This window comes from Prosopis cineraria, unplaced genomic scaffold (genome assembly GCF_029017545.1).
Source record: "Prosopis cineraria cultivar Desert tree isolate PC_DT_omini unplaced genomic scaffold, ASM2901754v1 PC10, whole genome shotgun sequence".
Classification (NCBI taxonomy): domain Eukaryota; kingdom Viridiplantae; phylum Streptophyta; class Magnoliopsida; order Fabales; family Fabaceae; genus Prosopis; species Prosopis cineraria.
The window spans coordinates 2,759,749-2,773,367 of record NW_026555341.1 but is presented as its reverse complement, the minus strand read 5'-3'; the positions used below and the strand labels follow the sequence as shown (position 1 = coordinate 2,773,367).

General features: G+C 32.6%; 1 protein-coding gene and 1 non-coding gene across 3 annotated transcripts; both read right to left on the bottom strand.

Moving 5' to 3' along the window:
- Positions 1-5,201: 5,201 nt before the first annotated feature.
- TRNAK-UUU (transfer RNA lysine (anticodon UUU)) lies at positions 5,202-5,273 on the bottom strand. Its single transcript has one exon. It is a non-coding gene; the product is annotated as a tRNA-Lys (tRNA).
- Positions 5,274-7,467: 2,194 nt separating this feature from the next.
- LOC129322874 (protein TRI1-like) lies at positions 7,468-12,293 on the bottom strand. 2 transcript variants are annotated; one of them, XM_054969320.1, is made up of 6 exons: positions 11,690-12,293; positions 9,664-9,778; positions 9,407-9,581; positions 9,176-9,232; positions 8,907-9,118; positions 7,468-7,746 (listed from the first exon to the last, which is right to left on the bottom strand). In XM_054969320.1, the coding sequence occupies exons 1-6, from the start codon at positions 12,025-12,027 to the stop codon at positions 7,621-7,623; spliced, it is 1,023 nt and encodes a 340-aa protein (XP_054825295.1). In that variant the 5' UTR covers positions 12,028-12,293; the 3' UTR covers positions 7,468-7,620. The 2 variants fall into 2 exon arrangements, with proteins under 2 accessions (XP_054825295.1, XP_054825296.1); XM_054969321.1 differs by having other exon boundaries at positions 8,907-9,082; positions 11,690-12,291.
- Positions 12,294-13,619: the final 1,326 nt, after the last annotated feature.

Genomic DNA, 13,619 nt, shown 5'->3' with positions numbered 1-13,619 from the left:
TGCCAAGTTGTAAACAAGCTTTGAAACATGCATAACAAACAAACTATGTATAATTCACTATAATAAAATGCATGATCGCCAATTATTCGATCCTTCAATACTCCCAATTGAACCAGTTGGCTATTTTATAGAATCAAACCACATGTATGATCTCCAAGCTCACCAACCATGACAGGACTACCCGGCCAAGGTGTCCTAAACTACTTTAGGATTGCAGGTTCCTCCTATTACAAGTAATTGAGTTGTCGTTACTCTAATACCGCATCCTACAAATGCTAAGGAGCATAGTCTCCAATTTTGCACCCTTCTAGGCACTAAGGAGGTAAGTCTCCAACATTGCACTCTTTTTGGGCATTAAGGAGAAATATGAGCTGCACCTAGCGTCCCGAGGTGTTAACAATGTCTTATGGACTTAATCTCTACTAATTTCACTGGGATGACCTCCCACCCTCTAACATGCCATAATCATTATACATCTTCACTTGACCATGCATAAATCACTTTCTAAGCAAATATAACAATTCTTACCACTTACTCCAAAAACATGAAATTTTATAAATCAATACTCCACTCATTTTCTAAAATAGTTAACTTTTATAAAATTTATACATATATACATAACAAATCATAGAAGAATAACTTAAAAATAACTTATACAAGATAATAAATAATACAAATTATTTAGTCACCTCAATCTTTTTGTTACTAAAAGGGTTATTCGTAGTACTAAATCTCTTCTTGTGTCAAGGCAAGTTTTCCCACATCTCAATTTATATCAACAAGTACTATATGTTAATTTTCAATTAACACAAGCACTATTAGCTATCAATAACATCCTAATTCTCTCACTTCTCACTCGTATTCTCAACAAAAAGGCTTGTCAAGATTACACTTTGTCCACGCATTCTCCTTAAGTCTCCCTCTAACTCTATTGCAATATAATACTTAATATCTTAACTTGTCTCACTTTAAAACCCCATAATCAAGTTAGAACTTGATCTAATTTACACCAAACAACAAATAAGCTTTATATTACCACTTATCCAAGATTAAAAAACTTAAATCAAACATTTAGAGTCAATTAAAATCTTTAAAACATAGATCTATAGCTTAATCCATTCAAAAAAAAAATCCTCCTACTTCTAAATTCCACAAGAAATGAGATGAAAATGTGGAGGAGAAGGGTGGAAAACTTACTCAAGAGTTTGAAGGCTCAATTTAGCTTCAAAATCCTCCCAAATTGAAACTCTAGCAGTGCCTAAATCCTTTTCCTTTGTGTTTGCCTTTTTTTTGATGATTTTCAAAATTTAACTTATCTGGCTGTGCCGTGTGCTACAGTGCACGACACACAAGCTATGGCACATGATGCAGCGAGCAAAAAGTTCCCCTGATGCCACCTAATTTGATCCAACTTCTATCCTAACTTAATTTAAAGTCAAATATGACCCAAGAAGTTAATTAACAACCTAAAAATATAATTAAATTAATTAATTATTTTTTAACTAATTTATTCATTAATTAGCAATTTATTTCAAATTTAAAATTTTCAGATGTTATAGTACGCCACTTGTATTTTGATTAGCTAACATGTATTTGTATATGTTAGATATATCTTGATCACTAAATAGTTGTATTCACTCCTCTTTCTTCAATATTATAGGAATAAGATTGGGGGAAACAGTCGGAGGGATAGCATCCCTATCCTAAATTTGTAGGCCTTGTTTATTTTGAGGACTTATGTGTATAGTTTATTATGATATTGCCAACTAGAAGAATACATGTCTTTAACTTACGTGCACTATTTGATGCTTGAGGTAAGATGTATATTTTGGGTCCTAGGTTAATTGTGATATCTAGAGAGAGTCAAAATACTAGTGCAAGTAAGGAATGAGAAGATTTATGAATGATAAAGAATTATCTAATGCATTATGCAATTGAGACTTCCCTTTTTGTTTTTATATTAAGGGGTTGAGCATTAAAAATATTGTATATATGATATGTGTACGATATGGTGTGTTGCACATGTATCTCTTGGTCTATTAAGAGTGGTTTAGGGTTAAGGATAGACTTTTGACACTTGAATTACAAATTAGGCATCCAAGTTGTGTTTTGATTGTAAAAGAAGTGAGTTTAGAAATAAGTGTCCAACTTTTGATTAAGAGATGATTTGAATATAAAACCAGTGTTAGTGGCTAAAGTTCAGATAAAGCTTTTTGCAAACCTTTGTATCACCTCAATCAAAAATAGGACAGAGAAAGGCATTGAAAGTTTGCCCCAAATGCTATTCTTTAACAACTTAAACTCGTTAAATCTAACATAATTAATATTTTAGGATGTTACGTGCTTGATTGGATATTTTGAGAATATATTTGTACCTTAACCTTTTTTCTTTTAAACTTTCTAAGAATTTCATCTGCCTCTTTCTTGTACATTATTAAAATACATTTTGACTTGTCTACCTAGTTTAGATATTTTATATTATATTAAAATACATAAATAAAATATGGTGTTTTAGTAAAATATATAAAATATGGTATTTAAATCATATTAATGTTTTGTATTATATTAAAATTTTATATGTTATTTAAAAGTTTTGTCCCACATGTTTTTCAAACATGTCTATTGTGAAGCATTTGTATAACAAATGTTGCAAGTCATAAAAATTAATGTTATTTTAGTAATTATATATTAAAAAGAAATTTTTATTATATATAGTCTAAATAACTTTTAAATTATTGAATGAACTTTTAAAAAATGCATTCAAATAGTATTAAACTAACTTTTACTAAATATACTTTTGCTCAATGGAAAACAAAACGGGCAATGAGTGTGTTGGAGGACTTTTATTAGAAAAATAGTACTCCTCAATTAAATATTATTCATTCCGTTCAAAAATATTAAGTATTTTTTGAGAAATTGGATGTTAAAAAGTGTAAGATATTTTTAATTTTTTGATGTGCAATCATTGCCTTTTTTTAAAAGTTTCTCTATTAATAATGACTTTGTATTTATTGTAGGGTGTTTAATAGAGGTAAATATGAAAAGATAGGGTTAGCTTGAAAATAGATAATTGCTTTATTGATAGTGAGATTCAATTAAAAATATCTTATATTTTTTAATAAAAGGAGTATATGACACTTTTTTTAAAGTATGGTGTTTAAAAATATAAGATATTTTAGGTCTTCTAAAATATTGTTTAGTGGTGTGTTTAGATTTCAAGTGACAAAAACTGATTAACAAAAGGTGATGATGTGAAGGTAATGTTTTTTGAAATTGATTTTGATGATTGAATATGTTTAGATAATTTTTCAGAAGCAATTACAAAGATGGGAAAGTAAAAAATGCTCAAATACTAAGAATTGATTCTCAAATAAAAAATAAATAGTTTATTCAAAATGAAGTTTCAGATGACAAATAGAGTTTTGCAAAATTGAGAGTGCTTAAATGAGTTTTTACAAAATTATAGTTTTGGTTTCAGTATTGATTTCAAATGAGTATGCAAACAAGCCCAATGCAATTTTTAAAAAAATATATTTAATTAAGAATGTGATTAATGGAGTTTTTTAATTGAGATAAACTATTAAGTGTTAATAAGGATGAAAAAATATGTAATTTTAAATGTCATTGCTTACCTTATTAGAGGGTGTAAATTACTTAAAAATATTTTATAATACTAAATGGAGAGAGTAATGAAGATATTAACAAATTAGTATTACGCCAATGAGAGGAAGACAAATTGAACAAATCGAATAAATCCAGGAAAAAGCTTTAAAAGAATATTTTCTCATTTGTATGGTATTAATTACATTTTTAATATTATTTCTATTTAAACTTATTAACCAATGAGGGAGGATACAATGTAAATTTAATTTTTTTAATTTAAATAGGGATAAAATTATAAATTCATTCTATTTTTAAACAAAGTTAATAATTTAATTATTTTTATTAATTTTGATAAAATAGTTAGAATAAGATGAGATGAGATATTTATTTGAAAGAATTACATTAAAGTTTCACAAAAAAAATTAACTCCTGTAAGGTTTATTGACAATACAATCAGTTGTCAATATAGTTTAGTACAGTTGCCAATGGACTTTACAATAATTAATTTTTTTTCATGTGAGATTTGATTGTAATTTTTTTATTTTTTAATTGTGATTTTAAGTTTAAAAGTTACTAGTTGATATTTTTGAGAATTGTGATATTTAGCAACCTCTCTCATTGAAACGTGGTTTGGACGTGGAAGAAACTAATTTCAAAATTTTTTCTCTAACTCCCCTCTCCCCCAGGTCCATCTCTGAGTTCCATGATTTTAGATGAAACCATTGGGTCTTTGATTATTAAATGTAATATTCGGGGAAAAAATTGTTAAATATAACCGATTATCTGTTCTCTTTTTTATTTCTTTTTTTATCATTAAAAAAAAGTAACTCATTAGTATCCGTTTGAATTTCAGTTGAGTATAATATATTATAAAAATAATTGATTAAATAGTATATTTTAATTATAATTGATTATATTATACCACAATCTGTTTGGATAATATTTTTTTTAAATTAATTTTAACAAAGTTAAAGATATTTAAATAATTTATTTAAAATTAATTTTAGTTGTATAAATTATTATAAAAGACATTGCATTTTAAAATTAAATTATTAATAAATTTATATCTAATATTATTAAAGTTGTTACATTTTATTTAAGAAGTAAAATATATTATTGGTTTTATTTTTATTAAATATTGGGCTTTTTTATAATTTTTTCTTAAGTCTTTCTTTATAATTTTTCCTAATACTTTTGATGGATTATTCACAAACGTTCCAATTGCCAACTTTTGAGAAAAATTAATTTTAACCAATAAAATTGATTACATGATTTTTACGTGTTTAGATATATTTTTGGTTAATTAATTTTTACAGTGAAATAATCAATTATTTTGCCTAACCAAACAGACACTTCGATTGCATCCAAGCTTAGCTACTTCTGTTTTCTCTTTTTAAAAAAAACAAAATAGCTTGTTCCAAAGGCGACGTGTTACGTTATTATTGGCTGAACCGTTGGCGCACCTGTGAGAGGGCTATGTTTGGCTCATTTCAACGGCCAGGTGTCACGCACTGACGCTATCATTGGTGAAACCGTTGGTGCGTTTGTGAAGGTTTCGTGTGACAATGCCTTTGGGTCTGGATAAAATGAAAGGTTACCGCCGTCTGTGGGGATCGAACCCACGACCACGTGGTTAAAAGCCACGCGCTCTACCACTGAGCTAAGACGGCTTGATATTTGTTGTGTGGAGATAATTTAAAAAATACATATTTGTAATTGAAGGTATTTACATATCACTGAGGTGAAAGAAGATCAATCAAAGTGCGCCCGTTTATTTATTTATCTTTGTCATGACCATCTTCTCTGGTTCATATTTTTGTCAAAAAAATCTAATTCATTAGGTTTTTTTATTCATACCTGTTTAAAGTATTTTATCCATCTCATACATTTAAATTTTTAAAAACTACTGTAGAAAGAAGTTTATCTAACTAAAACATAAAAATAAGATAAATAAAATTAAAAAAATGTTATAAGTATCGCTTGAAAATCTAAATGAATCTTAAACGACATTTATGTTAAAAAAAAGAGAGAATATTTTAGTAAAAAATATATATAATTTAATGGTTAATAAACTATTGATGGATAGAAATGAAATTTTAAAGATCCAAAAGAGACATAAGTTATGTAAACTTTAATTTTGAGAAAGGTTTATTGAAGTTTTAACAATTGAAGAAAGCTTTTTATAATTAAGTTAAAATGAAGAAAATATTAATGTATCATACTCTTTTCAGTAAAACCAACGTGCGCAGCATAATATCAATATGGCGAAGGAGAAACGAGAGGATTTTTGAGAATCGGAATACGGAAAATATAAATCTGGTGACGCAGGAGAAGAGCCCACTCGAAACTTAGCATGACTAACTTTCAGCAACAAGGGGTGTGCGAAAGACATGTTGAGCAACCAATGTCTGGTTCTGCTATTAAGATTTTCGTGGATGGAGCTTTCTCTATGCACACAAGATCGACAGCTTGTGGAGGGGTGCTCACAGATCAAAATGATGAAGTCGTAGGTGGTTTTTTTCCTTCGCTTACCAGATGGAGATGCCTTTGCCCCGGAACTAGGGGCTCGCATCATGGGTTTGAAGTTTGCTGGGTATAGAGGTTTTAGAGAGTGTGTGCTTCTTAGTGACCGTAGTGAAGTTCTCACTCAGATTCAAAGTGGTAACTTGGATCTGCATCAATATCAATCCGAGATCTTGGAAGCTTATGGCCCTCTTAAACGTGACCGGAACATTTCGGTCAATCTTATCCCCCGAGACAACCGTGAAGCAGATCTCTGCGCCAAGAGAGCACTGGAATGTACTCCAAGACTCCACTTTCTCCTTCCTGAGGACCTTCATCGGATTGTCGCGTTTGAGCGTCCGCAGGCTTTGCTCTCTCTGGTTTTTTTCCCCCTTTCTTTTTCCCCCCTTTTAGTCTGCTTTGATTTCCTTTCTTATCGAGGGGAAAAAAAACCAACGTGCGCAGCCTAACATCACCGAGTAAACACCTTTATTAATTTGAGAAACATGTGTTGAGATTTATTCATTTTATTAATTTTATTTGCAATAAGATCAGACATTATATGTAAACACCTTTTTTAATAATAATTTATACATTAATTCACCATATTGGAAAAGAAGGGCCCTTTTCATTAGATCTAACGCACTTTGTTGATTCAGATTTATTTATTTTTTTGACAGAAGTCAATTTTTTTTTAACCACACAAGTCAACTTTATGTTAAGAAAAAACCATTAGTATATAACACCAAAAGAAATTTAGGGCCACAAGAACGGGAAAAATAGCAAACAAAGAGAGTTTGGGAATTGATTTCCCATCTGTTCAAGTTTTCGTATTATTGGGCCAAGTCCCTCCTTTTTACCAAAAAAAAAAATCCATCGTGCTATGCAGTCTAAAAACATTAAGAAATTAAAGAAAACAATAGAAATATAGCAACCCAACATTAAAACAACTTGGCCCAATAGTGATGACGCTGCACGAAACTCTCTAATGCAGACACAGCCCGAATACAAGTTTAAAATTCCAAAATTTCTGAACACAGACGTTCCTTTATATGCTAGTTATCCTTATATCAAGTCATTGTGCTCACACTGCACCGGCACCATCGCCATCAGCTCTAGATTCAACATATGATCAAGAGTATGGTAACAGGTAAAGGCTTTCCACAAAAGCCCGACGATACATACTCATTAATGCCCAAAAGAATCATAAGAGCCGCCTTCAGTAAAAAAGCGAGGTGAATATTGTCCTTTTTTCTTTTGACCAACAATGTGAATATTGTCCTTGAATATGCAATATAAGAAACTTACCACCGCTAAAACAGATACAGAAAAGAATGCAATGTGAAATAAGCTGAGACAAGGTTACTGAAAATCTGTCATTTTACTAACTTCCATATTTCCAGAGGGCAAAAGGAGGGAAAGAAAGAAAGAAAGGAAAAAAAAGAGGTACCAAAGTAAATCTGATCAACAAAATTCCCCATTTTTCTCAGGCTTGCAGAACAATGTACAAACAACTCACCGCTCTGCCTTTATGAAATGAGGAGCCAGTAGTTTCGAAACTGTGAAACCATTGAAGGAGTCAACGTCAAAGAGTTCTTTCAGCTTCTCATCACAAATTATTTTCCTCTTGTCAGAAGGATCCTTCACAAAAGCAAAGAGTAAATTTACCACTATATGCAGATTAAACAGAGGAAGGGAATAAGGAAACGCTCAATGAATAATTGCAGAAAGTCTTTCAATCAAGTTTCATCTGGCCTTTTATAAGTAGATGGAGTTTTTCTGTTAATAAAATACGAGAAAGAAGGATCAAGCATGGTCCTCCGCAAGTGTAATCTCAAATATCAATGGTCAATATTGTACCTTTCACGCCCAACAGGTTCATGGATCATGTATGCTAAAGAAAAATTCCATAAATATTAATTAATCAAAGAAAGAGATCTGAATGCCTTTGATTATATTAATTGAAACCTTCATTCTCTTTTAATTCCTACATAAACGGTCATAAGTTTAGATTAGTTCAATCTCTTGTAATTCCAATCAAACAAAAGTTGGAACTACATCGAGTAGCATTGATCATACTGAGAGTGGAGGAAAAATTACAAGCTTGAATCTTTCTTGTTTCCCAATAAATCCAAATATTTCTCGTTTCTTTCTATTTTGCAAGCGATATGCTGAACATTGATGTACAATCAAACATATTGGTTAAACAATTTATGGGAAGTTGAAATCCCTTTCTACAAAGTATCTTGAATGAAAGATACACAATGTCACCCCATCACTTCACCGGCATCTTTTTGGAACTTCCCCTTCACATGAAGGTTCCAACTTTCTTATCTAGAATAAATCACTCGTTATGAAATTCCCTCTTATTATCCAAAGTTTTTTCTATCAACCAATAATTGGATTCCTAATAATTATCATGGGAATAAGGAAAGGATCACCAAATCAAAAGTAATTACAGGATAGATATATGAATATGTAATATAATTTTAAACTCGAAATTAGCAAATATTTCAGTAAGAATGATATTTTTAACTTCAGTTTAACAAATGATTGAAGTGGACAGACCTATAGAGCCAGAGCAAACACAAGCAGTCCAGAATCAAGATGTGCAAAGTATTAAACCTTATTTCTGTGGACCTGACCAAGGATCATTTACTCAATTGCTTAATATTATTTTGTTCAGCCAATGGGCTATGATGACTGAATTAAAAATTTTCAACTTTCTCTCGTGACAGATTAGAATTTGTTGGAAAGACTGTTAAAGTACTGCTGAATGATAATTTAGAGGAATGACAAACCTGAAGGTTGTTTTGTTTTATGTAATCCCACATTCTTTTTATGACATCAGCCCGCGATAATGCATTTTCTCCAGTACCAAGAAAGTGTACAAGGGCATCAGACAGTTGAAGAGGAGCAAGAAACCCTGATTTTCCTCCCTTCTGTCGTTTTTCCTTTCTTTTTGGTTCATCTGAATCTGTGGTAAAGGTAAATAAAGGATGGTGCAAACAAGCTATTGTTAATTGATTAGAACACTCATTTGTTACTGAATTCATCCACCCCACCATACCTTCTTCTCTCTCTTGCTTCTTCTGCTTTTCCTTCGGTGTAGACTTCACTTGGATGACTATATTAATAGATGCCGTTTAATCAAAACTTTTAGTTGTCCATATAAAATTGACTAGAGGAATAAACAAGAAGCTTGAGCTTCCAATAGTGTGGAATGTAACAAACACAAGATAGGGTTAAAAATATTGTAGACCAGATATGGTGATATGTAACAGAAGGTTGAGGAGCATACCATCATCAGAATCCAATGGCCATATATGCTTTGACAATGCTTTATTCATTTGAAACATGTTGATGGAATCAACACCAAAAAGGGCACGTAATGGTTCATCGCAAATTATATTCCGCCTGTTATTCGCATCTTGCAAATTCTTCTCCCTTATATAGGCCCATAATTGCTTAACAACCTAAGGCCAACATTGTTCATAGATGCAATAAGGTCATATCAGAATTACATGAAAATTGTTATTCAAAAATTCTAAGAATTACCTCAGTCCTTGCCATTTCTGGCGCTCCAATGAATTCCTGAAGTTGTGGAGAAAGGCTACATAATTTGCAAAAACCACCACCTTTCCTTCGTACCTCAGTTCCAGAATTTTTAGATCTGATCACAAGATTAAAAAGCCACAGTTAAACAAAAGCACTCTAATGAAAATTACTACAGGCCAGTACAAAATGCAAGTCAGTTGGGATCTTGTAGTGGTGCATAATCTAATCTATCTTTACATAATAGCAAATACACCCCACATGCATTCTTCTCATAAGTACAAAGATACTAGACAACATTATATTTACGAATTTATGAATTATTATGAATCAATCAGAGACAAAAGGTCAGTTACACTCACAAATTAGTTATTGTAAAAAAAAAAAAAAAAACTGTGCATGATTCTGACTAGCAAGAGAAACCAAATCACAAGATTCTGAAACACCTGTAAATTGTTTCTCTCTCTAACAATTTATAAGGTTTTGTTCTCTTTATGATACCCAATGTAAATATTTTTGAGCCAGAAGATAAAACTACCAGCACACAATTTGTATGAGAAAAAGACCCAACAGATAGTTCGCTGAGATTCCAACTACAAACAGAGAAACCAAAGCAAGCTCAAACTTGTAAGGCAATGCCTAGAAAGTGACCGTGGGAAAAACTCTCCATGACTAACGAGATGGTTTTCCTCAAATTATGTTCGTAGCAAGCTGACATGCAAAACGCCAAGAACATTAGAAAACTTTTCTCCTTTAAGTTCAAATAAGAAGGCTATAGCAGCCTGCACTTTGGCAATATATTTGCCATCTTTGGACTAAAGGCATCAAAAGCCAATTGAGCGGATAGAGATGCATCTACTTTTGAACATGTTTTCTTAGTAATATTATGGGGGATCAGCAAAGTAAAAACTACAATGAAAGATATAGACAAAATATTTTACATGTTCTTTTCTTTTTATAGTTTGGGGCAGGGAAGGAGTTTAACTTGGAGATTCCATAACTTAAAAAGGCACCTTCTGGAGCAATTCTCCTGCAGCAATCATGCAAGTGTATAAGTATAACCATTTTCACCGCACGGATCTAACCATAGCATTAATTAACAGAAGTGATTTTACATAACTAGTAAGATGCATAAAAACCTTGTTACGTGTTCAATTTTCAGAGGAATATTTTGGTAAAACAAATCACCGCAATAGAAAAGCATTTTGCCTGAGCAAGCTGAAGAGGGGAAGCAAGATAAGAATTTATTCAACGGAAAATCCAAAGTGCCCCAAAGAGAGGTATTCTCTCTTAACGCCTGTATGTGTACATGTATAGCCCAAACCAACCACTAATTTAACAATCATGAGGCACTTTTTAGAACAGGAGCTATGTATGGCTGGAAGAGGCACCAGAGTGGTGAAGAAGAAAGAACTGTCTCAATCTTTGCTAGCGCAGAGAAACCACAAAATAAATTTTGTTAAATCACTGGCATTACCGTATAAGAAAAGCATAACTAGATTTTCGTGTTTGACGATGCAAAGAATAAGATTAGTTTGCACAAAAAGACTAAAATTGAACACTTTTTCTTCGAGTAAACCTGAAATGCAAGTAACCTTGTTAGTGAACTTCAAAAGCACACAAAATTCAGGATAGGAAGAAATCGTTCAGCATCAAGTGGACCCCGCTTATTAAGAATAAATCACGAAACCATGTAAGCAAGTCCTAGCCATAATACTCGTGAATTTCAACTAAAATGGGTATCTAAACTTGAAAGTATGAAAATAGCTTTTCGGAGCCAACTTGTAGGGTCATCATGTGCAACAAAATACTTGCGGATTATAATGCTGCAGATTACAAATTGGCAGCGAACTTGTGCCAGCATGTTTGGCCCTAAACAGTTGAAATTTTAATCGGGAAAACACTAGCACTCACGTGAGAAAATATGAAGTAGCCTCATCTGCAGATTCATACGAGTTAAAAGACCAAAAAAAAAAATGCAAATTTAAAATCTAGGGAGTGCATAATTAATTAAAAAAAAAAAACTAACCGTCCTTTGTCCTTCCCATTCCTGGAACGCTTTACTTTATCTTCATTTCTTTCTTCATCGTCTTGCATTTCATCATTCGAATCTTCTCTTTCTTCTGATTCATGCTCCGGCTGAGGGTCGTCTTTTTGATCTTCTTCATCTGCCGGTTCCTCGGGTTTCTCGTGCTCGCTTTGAAGGAACAAGTCAACCTGTTCCCTAATGAACGCCTTCCTATCCGATAAATCGATTCCAAAATCCTTCTCCAACTGGCGGCGGACCGTAGCAGTGGTGGTAGTGTTGAGGTCGGAGCTGCGAAGAAACTCCCGGAGCCGACCGATAAGCTCCGATTCGGATACCATTGGGAGCGGGAGGGAGAAGCCTTCAGCAGCTTGAGAAAGGGTACGAGTGTGGTTGAAGTTGGTGGGCAAAGAGAGAGGGACCAAAGACGATTTCGGAGACGAACAGAAATGTATATGAGGATTAAGGGAAGGGGGCGAAGAGGGCGACACGAAAGGAAATAAATGGAAATCTTCTCTCTCCGCCTCTTTCTCTCTCTCCCCCCTCTCTGCCCTGTTTCTCGTTACTCGTTAACGATGACACTGCACGGACCTAGCCTCCTCTCACGTGCCTCTTCATAGAGCTTTCCATTTAGAGACAATTTAACCGCACATTTGCCCCCGTCGTCCCTCCACTTGCGTAGCTGCCTAGAAAAATATCGAATTTAAAATTTGTGATTCATTCAGAATTTATTGTCAGTTATTTATGTCACCATTTTTTCATGTTTAATGCCCCTTACAATTTACGTTACATTTATCGACGGATTTTCTTCCATATTTGTTAATGTTAATTTCAAATTCCTGCTCAGTTCGCACTTCGCAAATGCTGAAATGTATGTGTGAGGTAATACATGCAGAACAACTCAATCATCCTTTATTGATAAAATAAAAGTTGATGCTAGGGAACAAAAAAGGAAAACTATGAAGTTATTATTTTAGAGATAAGTTTTGGACTTTGGTTCAATAAATGTTTTTGGGATACAATTTTTTTTTGGGATACAAAATTATATATGCAAAGGGCAGTTCATTTGGGGATTGGGGCCTCGGTGGGCCAAGTTGATCTATGCGTAACGTCGAAAAATGGGTTGAGATTGGTGTCCATTTGAGTGGACGTTTGCTGTGATCAAAATGGATCGTGATGATGAGTTTATTCAAAGCCCAGATTTGTCCCATATCAACTGCCTTCTGCAAATACATTAGAGAAAAGGTCGTTGGTCCAAAATTCCTTCAGTCTTATTGGTTAATCTACTTAGGTTGCATTTAGATGAGTAGATTTTAATTAAAAATTTAAATTTAAAAACTCATATTTAAAGAAAAAAATTTGTCAATCCTACCGAGCTTAACATTTTATTCTCTTTTTGTGTGTAGGAATGAATTAATTGGAATGCAAATAATGAAGTTGGCAGCCTGAACATAAGGAAAATGTCTTGAAAATTTTTTTTGTCCTTGCTTGCTAGAACATATGGAGGAAAAGATGCATGAAAATATACTCAAAAGATGACATACAAGAAAATGACATTGCCTTCTCGTATACTTAATAGATAATCAATGATCTTAGTATATGTTTGGTTTATACCCAAACTAAGGTTTGGGCACCCCAAACCTCAATTGCAATGTTAAAAACCTGTTGAGAATAAAAATAATATATTTGGTTAAATTTTTATCTAAAAGGGTTTCCAAAAAAACATAACGTTATGGTTGAAGCTAGAAAAAGTGATTTATCGTGTTGAGGCTTGAGTGTTATGTTGTTATTTGCTATAACTTTATTTTATGCTTCTCATTCTCTCTCCTCCATAGTAGTGCAGGAACCATTTGTTTTCTATTAAAACATTGATATTGAAGCTTTTTTTTTCATCAAATGTAATTTTTAATTAGATTGTGTGTGTATATATATC

What these genes read in the sequence shown, in the direction of transcription:
- LOC129322874 (XM_054969320.1), bottom strand. Translation starts at nt 12,027, where the DNA reads ATGGTATCCGAATCGGAGCTTATCGGTCGGCTCCGGGAGTTTCTTCGC. An exon ending in CAGAAATGGCAAGGACTGAG is followed by an intron (nt 9,582 to 9,663) that starts GTAATTCTTAGA and finishes TGTTGGCCTTAG; the next exon opens with GTTGTTAAGCAATTATGGGC. An exon ending in TAAAACAAAACAACCTTCAG is followed by an intron (nt 7,747 to 8,906) that starts GTTTGTCATTCC and finishes GCTTTTGTGAAG; the next exon opens with GATCCTTCTGACAAGAGGAA.